This window comes from Ambystoma mexicanum, chromosome 3p, assembly GCF_040938575.1.
Source record: "Ambystoma mexicanum isolate Mex_15411 chromosome 3p, UKY_AmexF1_1, whole genome shotgun sequence".
Classification (NCBI taxonomy): Eukaryota; Metazoa; Chordata; class Amphibia; order Caudata; family Ambystomatidae; genus Ambystoma; species Ambystoma mexicanum.
Window position 1 is genome coordinate 744,777,967 of NC_090925.1, and position 14,695 is coordinate 744,792,661.

Here is a 14,695-nt window from a genome sequence, read left to right on the forward strand (position 1 = left end):
AGGTGTCATAGAACCGGTCCCTTTAGCGGAGAGGAACAAGGTTTGGTACTCTACCATACTTCCTAATACCTAAAAAGGACAGAGGATTGAGACCCATATTGGACTTGTGAGAATTGAACAAATTCATCAGGAAGGACAAGTTCAAGATGGTAACCCTTTCTCAGATCCTTCAGGCCCTCCAATTTCAGGATTGGTTGGTATCTCTGGACCTTCAGGATGCTTACTTTCATGTGCCTATCCATCTCAAGCACAGAAAGTACCTGAGGTTCGCCATTGGCAGCTCTCACTATCAATTTCGGGTTCTGCCATTTGGGCTGACCTCCGCCCGAGGGTCTTCACCAAGTTAATGGCGGTCGTGGCAGCAAGTCTAAGGAGGGGAGGAATTCATGTCTACCCCTACCTGCACGACTGGTTGATCAGAGCAGTGTCCCCAGAACAAGCTCAGATCCATCTAGATTATGTTTGTCACTTCCTCCACAAGCTGGGCTTCTCTCTCAACTTAAAGAAGTCACATATGATACCATCAAAAAAACTCCAGTTCATTGGAGTAGTCCTGGACACATCCCTGGGAAAAGCCTTGCCACCAGAGGTGAGGGCTCAAGATATTCTACAGATGGTAACCAGATTTCAAAATGGCCAGCGTCTACCAGCCTTCGATTCTTTGAGGTTGCTCGGCCTCATGGCATCCTGAATTTTTCTAGTGCCAGAGGCTCGCCTGAGAATATGATCTCTCCAGTGGGCGCTGAGGACCCAGTGGTTGCAATTCTCAGGAAAGATGTCAGATCTCCTACAAATCCCAAACAGAGTAGCACAAGACCTCCAGTGGTGGGCCTCTCGGGAGAACATCTTGAAAGGAGAACTGTTTTGGCAACCGTGGCCGGACATAACAGTATTAATGTACGCCTCACTCACGGAGTGAGGAGCCCATACCAATGACTTAACCATCAATGGTCGCTGGTCTCCATCGGAGTCCAGACTACACATCAACCTATTAGAGCTAAGAGCAATCAGGCTAGCACTGAAAGCTTTTCTGCCATCAGTACAGGGGAAAACATTTCTGATAATGACAGACAACACAGTGGCCATGCACTACCTCAACAAAAGAGGAAGAGTAGGGTCACTGCCACTGTGCAGGGAGGCAATTCAGCTCTGGTTCTGGGCAATTCAGGAAGGAATCTCTCTATCTGCAGTTCACCTAGCCGGAGAGAGGAACACGGCGGTGGATGCTCTGAGCAGGCAGACCTCAGTCTCCCACGAGTGGGAACTAGCTCAGAAAGTCCTTCAAGAGATCTTCACCCTTTGGGGAACCCCTCAGGTGGATCTGTTCAGAACGAGTGTCAACAAGAACGATACTGCTTAAGGGAATTTCCCCCGAGAGGAGCTCTATGAGATGCGTTTGTGGTGGACTCGGAGTTTCCACTTCTGTACGCGTTTCCTGCAGTCCCTGTCATTCCTCACGTAATAAGGAGAAGATTCCGGAAACCGATGATTCTAATTACCCCAGATTGGGCTAGGAGACCAGGGTACCCGGATCTTCTAGACATGTCCATCTGTCCTCCGATTCATCTTACACAAAGAGAGGATCTTCTCCATCCGGATATCAGAACTCTCAACCTTCACGCTTGGTTTCTGAAAGGTTGAGATACAAAGATTGGGACCTCCTGGATGACGTAATGGAGTTGTTGCTTTCGGCTAGAAGACCAGCAACTAAATCTTTATACTGCTGCCGTTGCATCAAATTCTGCAGCTGGTGTAGAGATAAGGATATTGACCCTTTTTCATGCAGTACACCAATGGTTTTACCTTTCCTGCTATACTTAGCAAATTCAGGACTTCAAGTTGGCACAATCAAGGGTTACCTTGCTGCGCTATCAATTTTTAAACGCACGGCTGAGGAACCTTCATATTTCAAAATGCCTCTAGTCATTCAATTTCTGAAAAGGTTGACTATTGTGTTCACCCCAACTCCTTTTCAGGTTCCCCTGTGGGATTTAAAGCTAGTCTTAAAATGTCTAATGGGCACTCCTTTTGAACCTCTTCATTCCTGTCCATTAAGGTTTCTCACTCTCAAAACAGTTTTCCTAGTGGCTTAACTTCTGCCAGAAGAGTGAGCGAACTACAAGCTTTATCTTGCAAACCTCCACATACTATTTTTCACAAAGATAAAGTAGTTTGTCAAGTGAAGGCCAATTCCCTCCCAAAGGTTGTCTCAGAATTCCATATCACACAAAAAATAACCTTGCCTTCATTTTACCCTCCTCCTCACCCAGGTAAAGAGGAAGAGAGATTACACAGGCTAGTCCAAAGCGTGCCTTGAGTTTTTACATCAACAGACTCACAAGGATTAGGCAAGCAGACCAGCTGTTTGTGGGATATGCAGGACATAAACTAGGTTTACCCATCATGAAAAAGACCATTTCAAGTTGGATCATTCTAACTATCATAGAGTGCTATAAATTGGCAGATAAGGACCCTTGTCAACACCTCAGGGTTCATTCAACCAGGTGTATCGCAGCCTCATCTCCTCTCCAAAGAGGAGTTCCAATAAAAGACATCTGTGCGGCTGCCACATGGTCGTCTGCACATACTTCCACCAACCTCTACAGTCTAGATTCCTCCACTAACCAGGAGACTAGATTTGGGAAAGCTGTATTGCACTCTGTGCACTCTTAAAACCTTTCTACATTTTACTCCTGCCTCCTGTACACATTACTGCTTTGGGAGTCTATCAAACATCAGGAATATGTGGGAGGACACAATCCGTTCGAAGAACAAGTTAATTACCAACTGTATAGTTCTTTCGACTGGATGTTCCTCCCACGTATTCCTTATCGCCCCTCCCATCCTTCCCCGCAGTAAAACTTCCCTTGTAGTTGCAGCCTACGCTCCTACAAGGGTACTAACCATCTCATACTGGACAAACACATCACCTCAAAACGGAACTGAGCAACGGACGCTGTGCAAGACGATTTATACCTATGGTGACGTCTGCGCCGATACGGAGACCTTCGAGGGACACCGACTCAAGGGATATCAACGCGTAGCGCCCTCTACTGGGAAATAATTTTCTGAGGCCAGAAAGCTGGAAGTGGATTCATCAAAGATAAGGAATACGTGGGAGGAACATCCAGTCGAAAGAACGTTGCAGTTGGTAAGTAACTTGTTCATCTCTACTATCTAGTATTCTGTAGTTGTCTTTTTCCTAGTTTTCCAAAATCTCAGAATTAACTTCACAGCAACCACCAAAGCCTTATTAATCCATTCACCATATTCTTTTGCAATTGTGTATCTCCCACTGCGTATCAATAAAACCCTAGACGCAGCTGACATTGGGAGAGTAATATTTAAAATCATGTCTATTATGTCCAAAACCTCCTTCCAAAAAGTATACACACGTGATAAACTCCAAAGTATACGTAACAATATTCCTGTAATATTTCCAAAGCCCCAACACACATCATTGTCTAGCAATTTTAGTTTATACATTCTTGTCGGAGTGCAATAAAGTCGCCCAACACTTTTTTGTCTTATTAATCTCAAACATGTATCCATCTTTGCCCTTGGGCCTACTCGGGAGTAATCCTTCCCATTGTTCCTCGAACATTTCCAAGTTTATGTCATCTGACCATGCCTCTCTCAATTTTGTCGAGGATTCTACATGATCAGATTCCATAGGCATAACATGTATACAGGTATACACACTGTGTTCCAACCCATCAAATAGTTTACAAATGTCTGGCCTAGGTTCTTGCTCTTCATCAAGTATACCAATTCACTAGTTTAACAGTGACCGTAGCTCTATATAATGGCTCAACTCTCTTCTTCCCAAACCAAATCTACTTTGCAATTATTCAAAAACCAGTATTCTACCTTCCATTAGAATATCGCTCACTCTCAAGATACCTCTTCTTATCCAGCTATGCCAATGTAGACTTCTATTTTGTGCTTGAAGAGCCGGATTATGCCAAATTGAAGCATCATAATTTAGCCACCTGGATTGTTCATTCTCTTTAAACCATGTTACCAAGGTTTTCTTAGTTGCCACTATCGTTTATAGTCTTATATTTTTCCCTGATAGCGGTTCCATTTTATATAAATTGTCCAAAGCATAGGGTTTACAAACATCCCTTTCCAGTTTTAACCAAATTAGCTCATTGTATCTTCATTATTAAAATAATGTGATGCTTTCTTCAGGAGGAAACCTCTATAATATTTGAAACGGTCTGGATATCCAGAACCTCCCTCTTGGACTTTACATAATAAAGTATATCTGGGGATACGTGGACATTTACTTAAGAGTTTCTCTATTATACTATCTCCATTAAACTGAACAATCTTTTTTTGATCCCTAATAATATAGGGAGAGAAGTACTGACTGGAGAGAAGTACTTCACTCCAGTCAGAGACCATCTACAATTCCATGATGCCAATACGCCCCTATCACATGCAGACGAGAGGGAACATTTCTGTTTTGTTCCAATTCATTTTGTGCCCGACAGTTTCCCAACTTTTTCAAACATCGATTTCAGAATCGGACCACACTCTAATGCAGAGGTCCCCAACCTTTTGTGCGCTAGGAACAAAATGTGCATATCAAATTAAATGGTGAACAACCTCCATTCTTTGACGGAACATATCAGTTCTCAGGTGGTGGAAAAATTACTACTAATGGAACATTTAAATGTGCACAAGTATTCTTAAGTGTATTACATTTATATTTTGTGGTACTATAATTTTTCCACCACCTGAACACTGATATGTTCCATCAAAGAATGGATGTTGCTCACCATTTAATTGATATGCACATTTTGTTATATTACAACTTGTATGGCTAGTGTCATCTTCCGCAACCTCAAGATCTAACCCACTTAAGGATATAGTCCTATGATTGTTTATTCTGACATCAACTAAGCCTCCTCCTGTTCCCCTAAAGGATGCTCCTTGTTCACCCTCTTGAGTTCTATACCCTTCCTTATTCCTCATTTGTCTATGTAGTCTCCCCATTCTTGTTCCTATGCTCTCTGTATCTTCTTCTCTCCATGTTGGCATATCTAATGGTCCTCGCCACCCCCCACGGGATGGTTGTGATCCTCTCTTTTCTTCGGTTCGCTCTTGCGTTTCTATGGGTATCATGCTTCTTCGGCATACATATTCAATCTCATCATCTTTAAATCCCCGGCTTCTGTTCATTTCTTCCTCCCTTCTCTTTGTTTCCCTTGATTCCTCCTCCTATCGCCTTCTTTGTAACCTACGTACTTTCAATCTTTGGGCTTCTACTTCTTCTCATTTCTCCTCTTTTAACCTCTTCTTCTCGCTTTTTGCTTTGTGCTTTCTTCGCTCTTCCCTTCTTTTACATTCCTTATCTTTCTCCTGCTTATATAACCTCTCTTCTTCCTTCTCTTTTGCTTTTGTGTGTTGTTCTTCCCTTTCCTCTCTTTCTCGAACTCCAATACCTTTATCATCTAACTTGAGTAGTATTTGTCCTCCCATCCATTAATTCTGTACTATTGTCGTACCCTTAGCTGTATCTGTTATTCTCCTTTGTTTCTCTGCCTCTTCTTCTATCTCTGTCTGTTTATTCTGTCTATCCTTTCTCTCATCATGCTGTTTTCTTTCATTGCATGTCTGTATATATTTGTGCTCTCTACTTTTGCTTTCTTCTTCTGTCTCTTTACTAGTATAGGCAGGGGGTTTGTATGGTGGATTAACATACTCCTCTGCTGCTTTTATTCCTTTAGAGGGTAAAACCCCTCCTCTTTATTCTCTACATCTTGTTTCTCAGGAGGCAAAAGAGGAGCTGTAAGTGTTACGTCTTCCTCTTTATGCTGACTAAGCATCCATGCCTTAAAGACTGGATCTTCTTTCTCATTTTAGTAAATTTTCCAAAGCTCTAATATTGCCAATCTCTTCTCTAGCTTCTTTCCATTATACGTGGCATGCAAAAATGTCATCAGCTTTCATAATACTATATTTGACAATGAACCTCTTGGAGGCCAGGGCATACATGTTTTGTTGATCGTGCCAAGATCGAGCATCCATTAGGAATGGTACTGCATGATCTTAGCTGCATATCCTGGCAGTGACCTGCACAGGTGTGTGAGAGGTGTTTCCTCCATTACGACAAGCGAATTCAGGCTGTCAATTCTTATTTCCAAATTAATCAAATAAATCGTTTGAATATTTTTGAGTAGGCACCATCAATCGCCACTCATATTCCAGAAGATCAGGATGGATATTTCTCCTATCTTTGTTCATTATTTTTGAAGACAAAAGTTATTCAACGCAACTTTTCTAACTCCTTCATTTACATTTTCCATTAATAGTTTTTATATCGTTTTTTTTTGTATCTTCGGACTGTCCTTTTGACTTCTATTTTGGTTTTATATAGTTCGAACCTTTTGATCGACGTCGATCCTTTATCAAAAAACTGTAAGGAAAGAAATCGTTTTTTATTTATTTGTTTACCCCTCGCTATTCTTTTTGTTTTTGCGGTTTATTTTAAACACATTGGGCCTCATTACAACTCTGGTGGTAGCCGTGCCGTTAAAAACGGCACGGCTGCCACCTGAGTTGCATTTTTTCCGGCACCCGTGAATGGGCAAGAACCGGGTAATGCCGAGTTAGGCGGACCCGATACTTGTCCATTTTCGGGTGCTGGAATCAACGGCCTCCTCATCTCCATTCTGCCCCATAGGGCTGAATGGGGAGGGGGATGTCGGATGCACCGGCACATGCAGAGTTTTGCCGGTCCATCCGATGTGCTGTGCTCGCGGGGGCCGGTCAGCCCACCAGGAAAAACCTGGCGGGTTGTCAAGCACCCGTGAGCACAGCCCGTAGTATGGCGGTCCAAGAACTACGGTACTGGCATACTTACTGATACCATAGTCCCTGACCGCCAGGGTCGTAATGAGGCCCATTATATTTTATACAATCATATTATATCCTTTGAATATACATATTTTCCCCTTTACATACATCTTCTCCCACTACCTTATTGGGTGTGTTCTCCTCTCTTTTTATTTAACCCCTCTAGGGCTTTAACACTCACTCTTCAACCTGGCACTGCCAGTAGAAATCCTTAATGTTCTGCTACGTTGATTAGACCAGAACCATTCACACTGTTACCAAATGAGCTTTAGCACCGTAGAGCATTTGTTGTGCTAGATGGAATTACCAAGGAAATACTTCAGACCCAATAACCGGACAGACTCAAAGGAGATGGTAAAATACTGCTTTAATCTCAAGTAAAGCAGGGCGAATAAACACTCATCAATTCGATACATGCAAGATCACACTGTTTTATCATTTAGTTCTAGTTTATATAATGCTAGATGCGTCATCTATGACGTCATCCTACTTGGCAAACTTTAAAAACTTATCGAGGGGGAGGATTGGATTAGCGGATCATTTCTACATATAGAAAATGTGCATGTTAATCCCTCATTGGTGGTCTCTGTTCTGTAAGACACACCCTGAGCTACTTCTTCTTACTTGGTGTAGGGTACTCGTCATAGCAGAAAATGTGGCAGCGGACTAATACTTTGCAACATTGTATCTAAAAGTGCATGGCAGGCTATTCTAATTGGTTGGCAACCACTCTCCAATCATGGACATTCGGCTTGTTAGCAGCATGTACTTATAAATGAAACCCAGGTGGTTCGAGATACATCAGCTGTCCCTTTGTTTCCCAATAAGGCCACCCTCTAATCGGTAGGCCTCATGCCAGTGTCTTCTGTTTGAAGGTTGACCTTGCCAGTCTGCACTGTCTCAGAACACTCGAGGGAGTGTAGGTACACCGCTATCTTAGCTCCAGGCCTAATCAATAGCCCTTGTTTGCAAGCTCTTCATCACGTGTTGCAAGACCATGAAATTGTCCATATCGACAGTGTTTTTAACATCATTTGATTCAATTATGCTGGGTGCAGTTGCTTCTCTTGGCCTTTAGAGACTTGTTCACTGCATCCCATATTGACTTTATGCCTTTTTAATTGTCCAATATTTGGCATCAGTAAATGTTTTATTCCTCCTAATATTTAGGAAATGAGTCCTTCTATATGGTTGCTCATAGACTCCCTTTGTGCTTTTCCTACATCTCTTGAAATAGCATCCTTGATTCAAAGCCAATGTACTCCTCTATTTCACAAGAAAAACAGCTTTTGCGTTGTTTCTCCACGTTTAAGATCCTGGGCCCGTATTTTTCAGGTAACTGGGTTGATTGACATGACCCGTCATCCATCTTGTTCTGACTGTAGTCCTAAACGTTGTATATATACCTCTTATAAGCAAGCTTCTATGTGTTCTTTCTACCTTGTGTTTTAGTGTATGTACAATTATTGAACAGGGGGTCACTTCATTCTTCTTTGTATTCGTAAATACTGTATCATGGAGTACATGTTTCTCTTAATGCTTCAGTTACATCGTCATTCTTAAGTGTTTTCATAACATTTCAGCATAGATTCATACATTTTTGTTTGGAGATTCTTTTGCTGTTATTAGACTTGGTTGAACGTACATCCATGTCGCGCAACATTTTATTCCTGTCTGCTTTCCGACAACTGGGCAGGGTAAATCCTTCTTGATAGGATTCCTCCATTATTTCAACGTGACGATATCTTCTGAATGGCTACCTGAGTGTGTATTGTTTTTCATATAGCCGACATGTTATGGACATGTCGCATAAACTTGTGCATGGGACCCAATTGTAGCTCCTCGTCGGTCATTCCAATAGGGTGGGGGTGAGGGGCGTTGACTAGGGAGAATACGTCCACTTGCTCCTCTACACATGTTATGTCCAAGAAACTGCAGTCATCGACCCCCGGACGAGCATAAATGAGCAGATAAAGTACCTGTACCTCACCTCACTGTAAGGTGATACGTTAATTGGCTTTCATACTGTGCCGAAACCTAGTCTGTGTGAGCGTAACTGTCGCCCCGCCCAGGGTGTAAAGCTGACTGTGGCCTGTGGGTGGAAAGGAAACTGCGAAAGGATAAGCAGGCTATAGCAAGAGAGAGTAGGTCAGAGAACAAAACAGACTCATGTCATAAGTCACAACAAAAAGGGAGATATAACATAAGGATGATTGATAGTGATTGCAGGGATGCATGCATAGTTATGAGTTTAGTTCCAAAAAAGGTCATAATAATTCACTTATGTTTGCAGTTAATAGTGCAATGTGTTTTGGTATTATTTAAAATCGACCTATGTGTGTCATGGTCTGTTCAAGAGTTCCTGTGAATTGTTGGGGCTTAAAACCAGGTATTCATATCGAATTCCCTTGTGAGGCGAACACAAGAGAGCTGGTAATGCTGAGCTTGCTGACAGAGTTGTCCGAGCCAAACTTTGGCTAGGCGCTGAATGAAAGTTGGGGGACACAAAAGGAAAATATGACAAAGAATCTCCCGACCTATAACATCCTAGGCTAGCTTCCAGTAGGAAGGAGAAGAGTGAATGTCACTATTCTAAAATGAAATGGGTTGACCTTTATCCTTTGCTCTAGAGGACCAGAGGACATTATACGGAACATGCTGCTTTACTGTGTGGTGTTCTGGCTAAATGCAGTGGTTTGTTACATTAAAAAAACGTGTGCCAATCGAAAAGGACAAAGATAAGGCTAGAATAAGCCAGCAGGTGGCATCACTAAATAGTATCAGATATGGCAGCATAACATAGCACTTACCATCATTGCATAAGCATAGCCCTCTAGTTCATAGCATGGAAAGGAAATTGAACTGCATAAGAAGGGTATGTGGCATTACAGAATATCATAATGTGGGAAAGAAAGGGGAAGATGGGTAGTCTGAGATAGGAGGCAGACTGAGATATGTTATGGAATGCCAGCATGGTGAAATACACTGGTGTGCACACATCAGTCTGCCATCTTTTAAAAAGTGTGCAGTGTCACAAAGTCTCTGTATGGCTTGCATACCAGATGATGGATAAAGGTTCATGAAGGGTTACCATTTTAGGCGACTTCTGTAAATGTGTCAATCTGATCTTCAGTAAAAAAAAAAAAAGAGCAACCAGACAAAAGGTAAGCTCATATGAAGAAACACACCGGTTGTATGACTATAGATATACAAAAACTAAAACAAGCCAAACTCTGTAGTGCTCAGCCTACTTATATAGCTGCTGCTCAAGGGCTAGGTTGACTAACCTTTGTATATCTGCAACACATTCCCCCAAGCAAAATTGGGCAATAGCTCCACCTGCTACTAGAGAAACCAATGAATGCCCGGGCACACGTATTAAGTGCTTAATTATGAAAGTCTAAGACACAGGATGAGAGCTATGCATACCAAGAGCAATATTGAATACTATCCGTGAGTGACTTCGCTCTCATTTGTGAATTGGTCATGCCACAATACTAGCATTTGCTCACTGATGTTATCTAGAATATGCATTGCAGTAGCAATAGGCTAATGTCACATTGCACTTTATCAGGGGTGTTGAACAGGAGGACTTAATTTAAGTATTATGCGAAGATTCTAAACAATAACTATGCTGCTGCTCTCTTACTTAACGCTCGCCTCTGTAGAGATTAGCTGGTACTGTAATGATGTTAGATCGTCCAGTTCCAGCTACAAGTTAAGAATTGGCGCTCTTGTGCAAAATGCTTCCATTACTCTGTTTTGATATAAGGTTATCGTTTGTCAGCCATTGCCCTGTGATTATAAACGCCATTTAATGATTAGTATCAGATTGCTAAATAGCTATGGATTTTTCCTTTTACAATGCTTGATTTATTACGAGTATGTACTTCTTACAAAATGGCCACCGGGTTAGTCAGCTTAACTCTATTGCAGTCACATGACTGCTCTAGAGAGGGTGTGACCTAACATACTGTTTATTAGCACTGGGAAGTGTTTATTAGCACTGGGAAGTAAGTGAACTAGTTTGATGAATACAGCCCAAAGAAGCTTGTGTAATGAGCGGAATGTGTGGCGTCTTTAACCTGGATGGGTGAGTGGATGGGTATACATGCATTTCGTCGAATGATTTTACATCGTGGGACTTTTCATCGCCAGCCCTTTCATCGGCAAAAACTTTTTTTAAAAAACTTTTTTATGGGGGAGTGTTTGGTGCGTGTTGCATGGCACCCCTGTGAGGGGCCATGGTACGTTCCATGGAGGTATGTGGTCACATGGTTACCCATGTGACCAACCTAATAAAAGGTCCGAGCCGCTTCCGGCTCGGCAGTCACGAGCGAACCTGACTCCGCGTGGTGTGTTGTGTTGGTGCCTGGGGGGGGTGCCTCGCCACGTGTGCTGGGCCCAAGGTCGGGGCCCAGCTGGAGGACGGTGCCCCTGCCGGGCAACGCCGTCCGGACGGTGCCCCTGCCGGGCAACGCCGTCCCTGTGGGTCCCCCAACCATGTGAGGCGGGTTGGGGTGCGACCCCGGCCTGGGTGCCCCCAGAGCCGGGGCCGCGGTGGCCAGGTGGACCTGGCCACGTGTGTGGAGCTCCGGTGTCCCGGAGCGGGTGGGATGAACCCCCACCCTTCATCAAGCGGCGTGATCGCCGCACTGCAGCGTGTGTCGTCGGGTGCTGCCCGACCCGAGTACGGGGCTGCCCGGTGATCCGGGACAGCCCCCAACAATGGCGACGAGGTCGGCCCTGCGTGCCCCGAGGATCGAGTGCACGGGTGGGCCCATCATCAACTGGGCCCACAATGCAGATGGGTGCGGCGGTGGCCGCGCGGGCTGCCCCCCCTCCCATCTGGGGGAGGTACGATCTGCGGCGTCGGCCACAGTGAGGAGGCGACGCCACGCCCGCGATCCGCGGGCCGAAATGGGAGCGGCGAGGGACGCCGCGTGAAGGAGGCGGGCCCAACACCAGCGGGGCCCGCAAGGATATCAGGGTGGGCGAGCGGCCCGCCCGTCCCCTGAGGGAGACGGAAGATGTTCGCGGCATCGGCCGCGTGGGTGACTGCGCCCTTCCCCCACCACCATCGGGAAGGGAATTGCTAGCGGCGTCGGCCGCACCGGGCTGGCGGAGGCAGCGAGGACTAGCACATGCGGTGGGCCGGATGGAGAGGTGAGCGGCCCCTCCCCCAGCATGCCAGCTGGCCGCCCACCACAGCGTGGCTGCCCCCATCGGCCCGCGGTAGAGGGAGACATGAGGCGGGCCCAAAACCAGCTGGGCCCGCGTGGAAAAAAAAAAAAAAAAAGGAACGAAGGAGGCGGGCCCAGCACCAGCTGGGCTCGCAAGCACAATAGAGTGCTCGCCCCGAGGAGCGGGCGGAGAGCTGCCTGCCCCCCCACCCGCAGGCCGCGGCAAACATCGCCGCCGGGAAAAAAGAGGCGGGCCCATCATCAGCTGGGCCCGCGATGAAAAAAAAAACAGGGGAGTGCTCGCTCTGAGGAGCGGGCAGAGGAGCTGCCCGCCCTGCCCCTACTGGCAATGGAGCGGCATCCGCCGCAGTGGGGAAGTCAGCTGCCCCTCCGCTGTCCCCACTCCCATCTGAAGGGGGACGGCCCGCGAGGGTGGGTGTGTGTGCCCACTCCGAGGAGCAAGGAAAAGAGGAGTGGTGGCGGCTGCAGCTGCAACAACGAAGGGGGGCTGCCGGCCCTCCCCCAATGGCAAATAAACGGCAGGCATGAAGGAGAGGAAAGGAGGCGTGCGGAGGGGGGCCTCCTCCGGAGACTTTGGACTTGGCCGATGTGGCCCCTGGGCCTACCCAGGTGCGGCTTTGCCGGTGTTGGGTGACGGTGTTGTGACTGTCCTAAATGAACTCTGGTGAGGGTGCAAGCTGGTTTCCGGCGACTCCATACGGAAGGTGGACATCATGAGTGACATTCCCCCGGAAGACTGTGAGCCGGCAGACATGGACTTGCTTAAAATGGTCCAGTTAGTGGGCAATGTTGTGTGGTGCCCACCTGCAGGCTCCGAGTGCTTTATGTGGTGCCAGTAGCCCTCACTGGTGCTGTTTAGTGACATGAGAGCCACTCACCCAGGTTAATAAAGGGGTGTAAAGTAGTAGAGTGGCTCCAGTAGTAGTAGTGGTAGTCGTGGTGGAATTTTGGAGTTTTTGCATTGTGTTATGGAAAAGGAGGAGTGTTGCATGGCACCCCTGTGAGGGGCCATGGTACGTTCCATGGAGGTATGTGGTCACATGGTTACCCATGTGACCAACCTAATAAAAGGTCCGAGCCGCTTCCGGCTCGGCAGTCACGAGCGAACCTGACTCCGCGTGGTGTGTTGTGTTGGTGCCTGGGGGGGGTGCCTCGCCACGTGTGCTGGGCCCAAGGTCGGGGCCCAGCTGGAGGACGGTGCCCCTGCCGGGCAACGCCGTCCGGACGGTGCCCCTGCCGGGCAACGCCGTCCCTGTGGGTCCCCCAACCATGTGAGGCGGGTTGGGGTGCGACCCCGGCCTGGGTGCCCCCAGAGCCGGGGCCGCGGTGGCCAGGTGGACCTGGCCACGTGTGTGGAGCTCCGGTGTCCCGGAGCGGGTGGGATGAACCCCCACCCTTCATCAAGCGGCGTGATCGCCGCACTGCAGCGTGTGTCGTCGGGTGCTGCCCGACCCGAGTACGGGGCTGCCCGGTGATCCGGGACAGCCCCCAACAGTGCGGTTTGGGGTATGATTATTTAATTAGGGGGGGTTTGGGGGTTTGGGGGGGCAATGGCGATGTAAGGGTGGCGATGAAAAGTCCCACAATGTAAAATCATTCGCCGAAATAACGTAGAACCAGTGGATGGTTCTACCCTGATTTGCTAAGATTGGGCATGTTGCCAATCTTTTTTTACCAAATTTGTGATGCAATGTATTAAATAAACTACTTTTTTTTAACCAAGCACTTTCTACGTGTGCCCAGGCATTCATTGCTTTCTCTAGTAGCAGGTGGGGTTAAAGAGAAAAAGCCAACTTGAATTATCAACAGAGTAAGCATCGGAAGGCTGATATCCTCACCAATAAACACAGCAGAGGTGTTAATCTGTATGGTCACTTGCATCAGGGTTTTATGGCAGCTTCTAGATAGCTGTTAAGATGTTATTACTTGTAATTTGGTGAATTTGAGGCCGTTTTTTGTGCTTTGAGTAAAAAAATGCCAACAGGAAACAAATACATTACAGTTCAACAACAATGTGGAGTCAATACTTAATTCTTCAATAATAATGCTTTGTTATTTACATAGCCTTTTTACACAAGCTGGTTTAAATAGCATGTTTTTCTATGCATTCACATTTAAACCAATCGAAACTGCCCAGAATTCCTTAGAAGGGCAAAGGCCTGGGCTGGCCTATAGATGGGCACTTCGAAGAATGGTCTATTTGGGGAAAAATATCCCAGCCATGTTAAACTATTGAATGTGCATCAGGGATTAAACAAGGGTTCATCCTCTTATTCCCTCTCCATAGTTTGCGTCCACTGGATATCGAATTCATGAAAGCGATCCACAACAAGGTGAATATTGTTCCAGTCATTGGGAAGGCTGACTCCCTGACCTTGGCTGAGGTGCAAAAGAAGAAACAGAAGGTGAGGGGACAATCTGTGGTATATTTAATCGCATGTGCCTACTGTCACGTAGGTGATGGAGATCAACAGAACAGTCATACAATAAGTACGGTCCAAGAAGATTTTTATTCAGAGTATACTGTATGGACTTCCACCCCAGATCTGGGTAAGCTTTGAGGGTTCCCTGTCACTTTGATTGTAAGGAGTATTCTATCATTCCTTGTTGCGTTATTAAAGTGT

General features: G+C 46.0%; 1 protein-coding gene across 2 annotated transcripts in view; it reads left to right on the forward strand.

Moving 5' to 3' along the window:
• LOC138580798 (septin-4-like) overlaps positions 1-14,695 on the forward strand; it is a 1,149,755-nt gene that overhangs the window by 955,601 nt on the left and 179,459 nt on the right. For both annotated transcript variants that reach the window (XM_069651643.1, XM_069651644.1), the window contains one exon: positions 14,359-14,476. In XM_069651643.1, the coding sequence (XP_069507744.1) occupies positions 14,359-14,476 (118 nt within the window). The remainder of the gene's footprint in view (positions 1-14,358; positions 14,477-14,695) is intronic.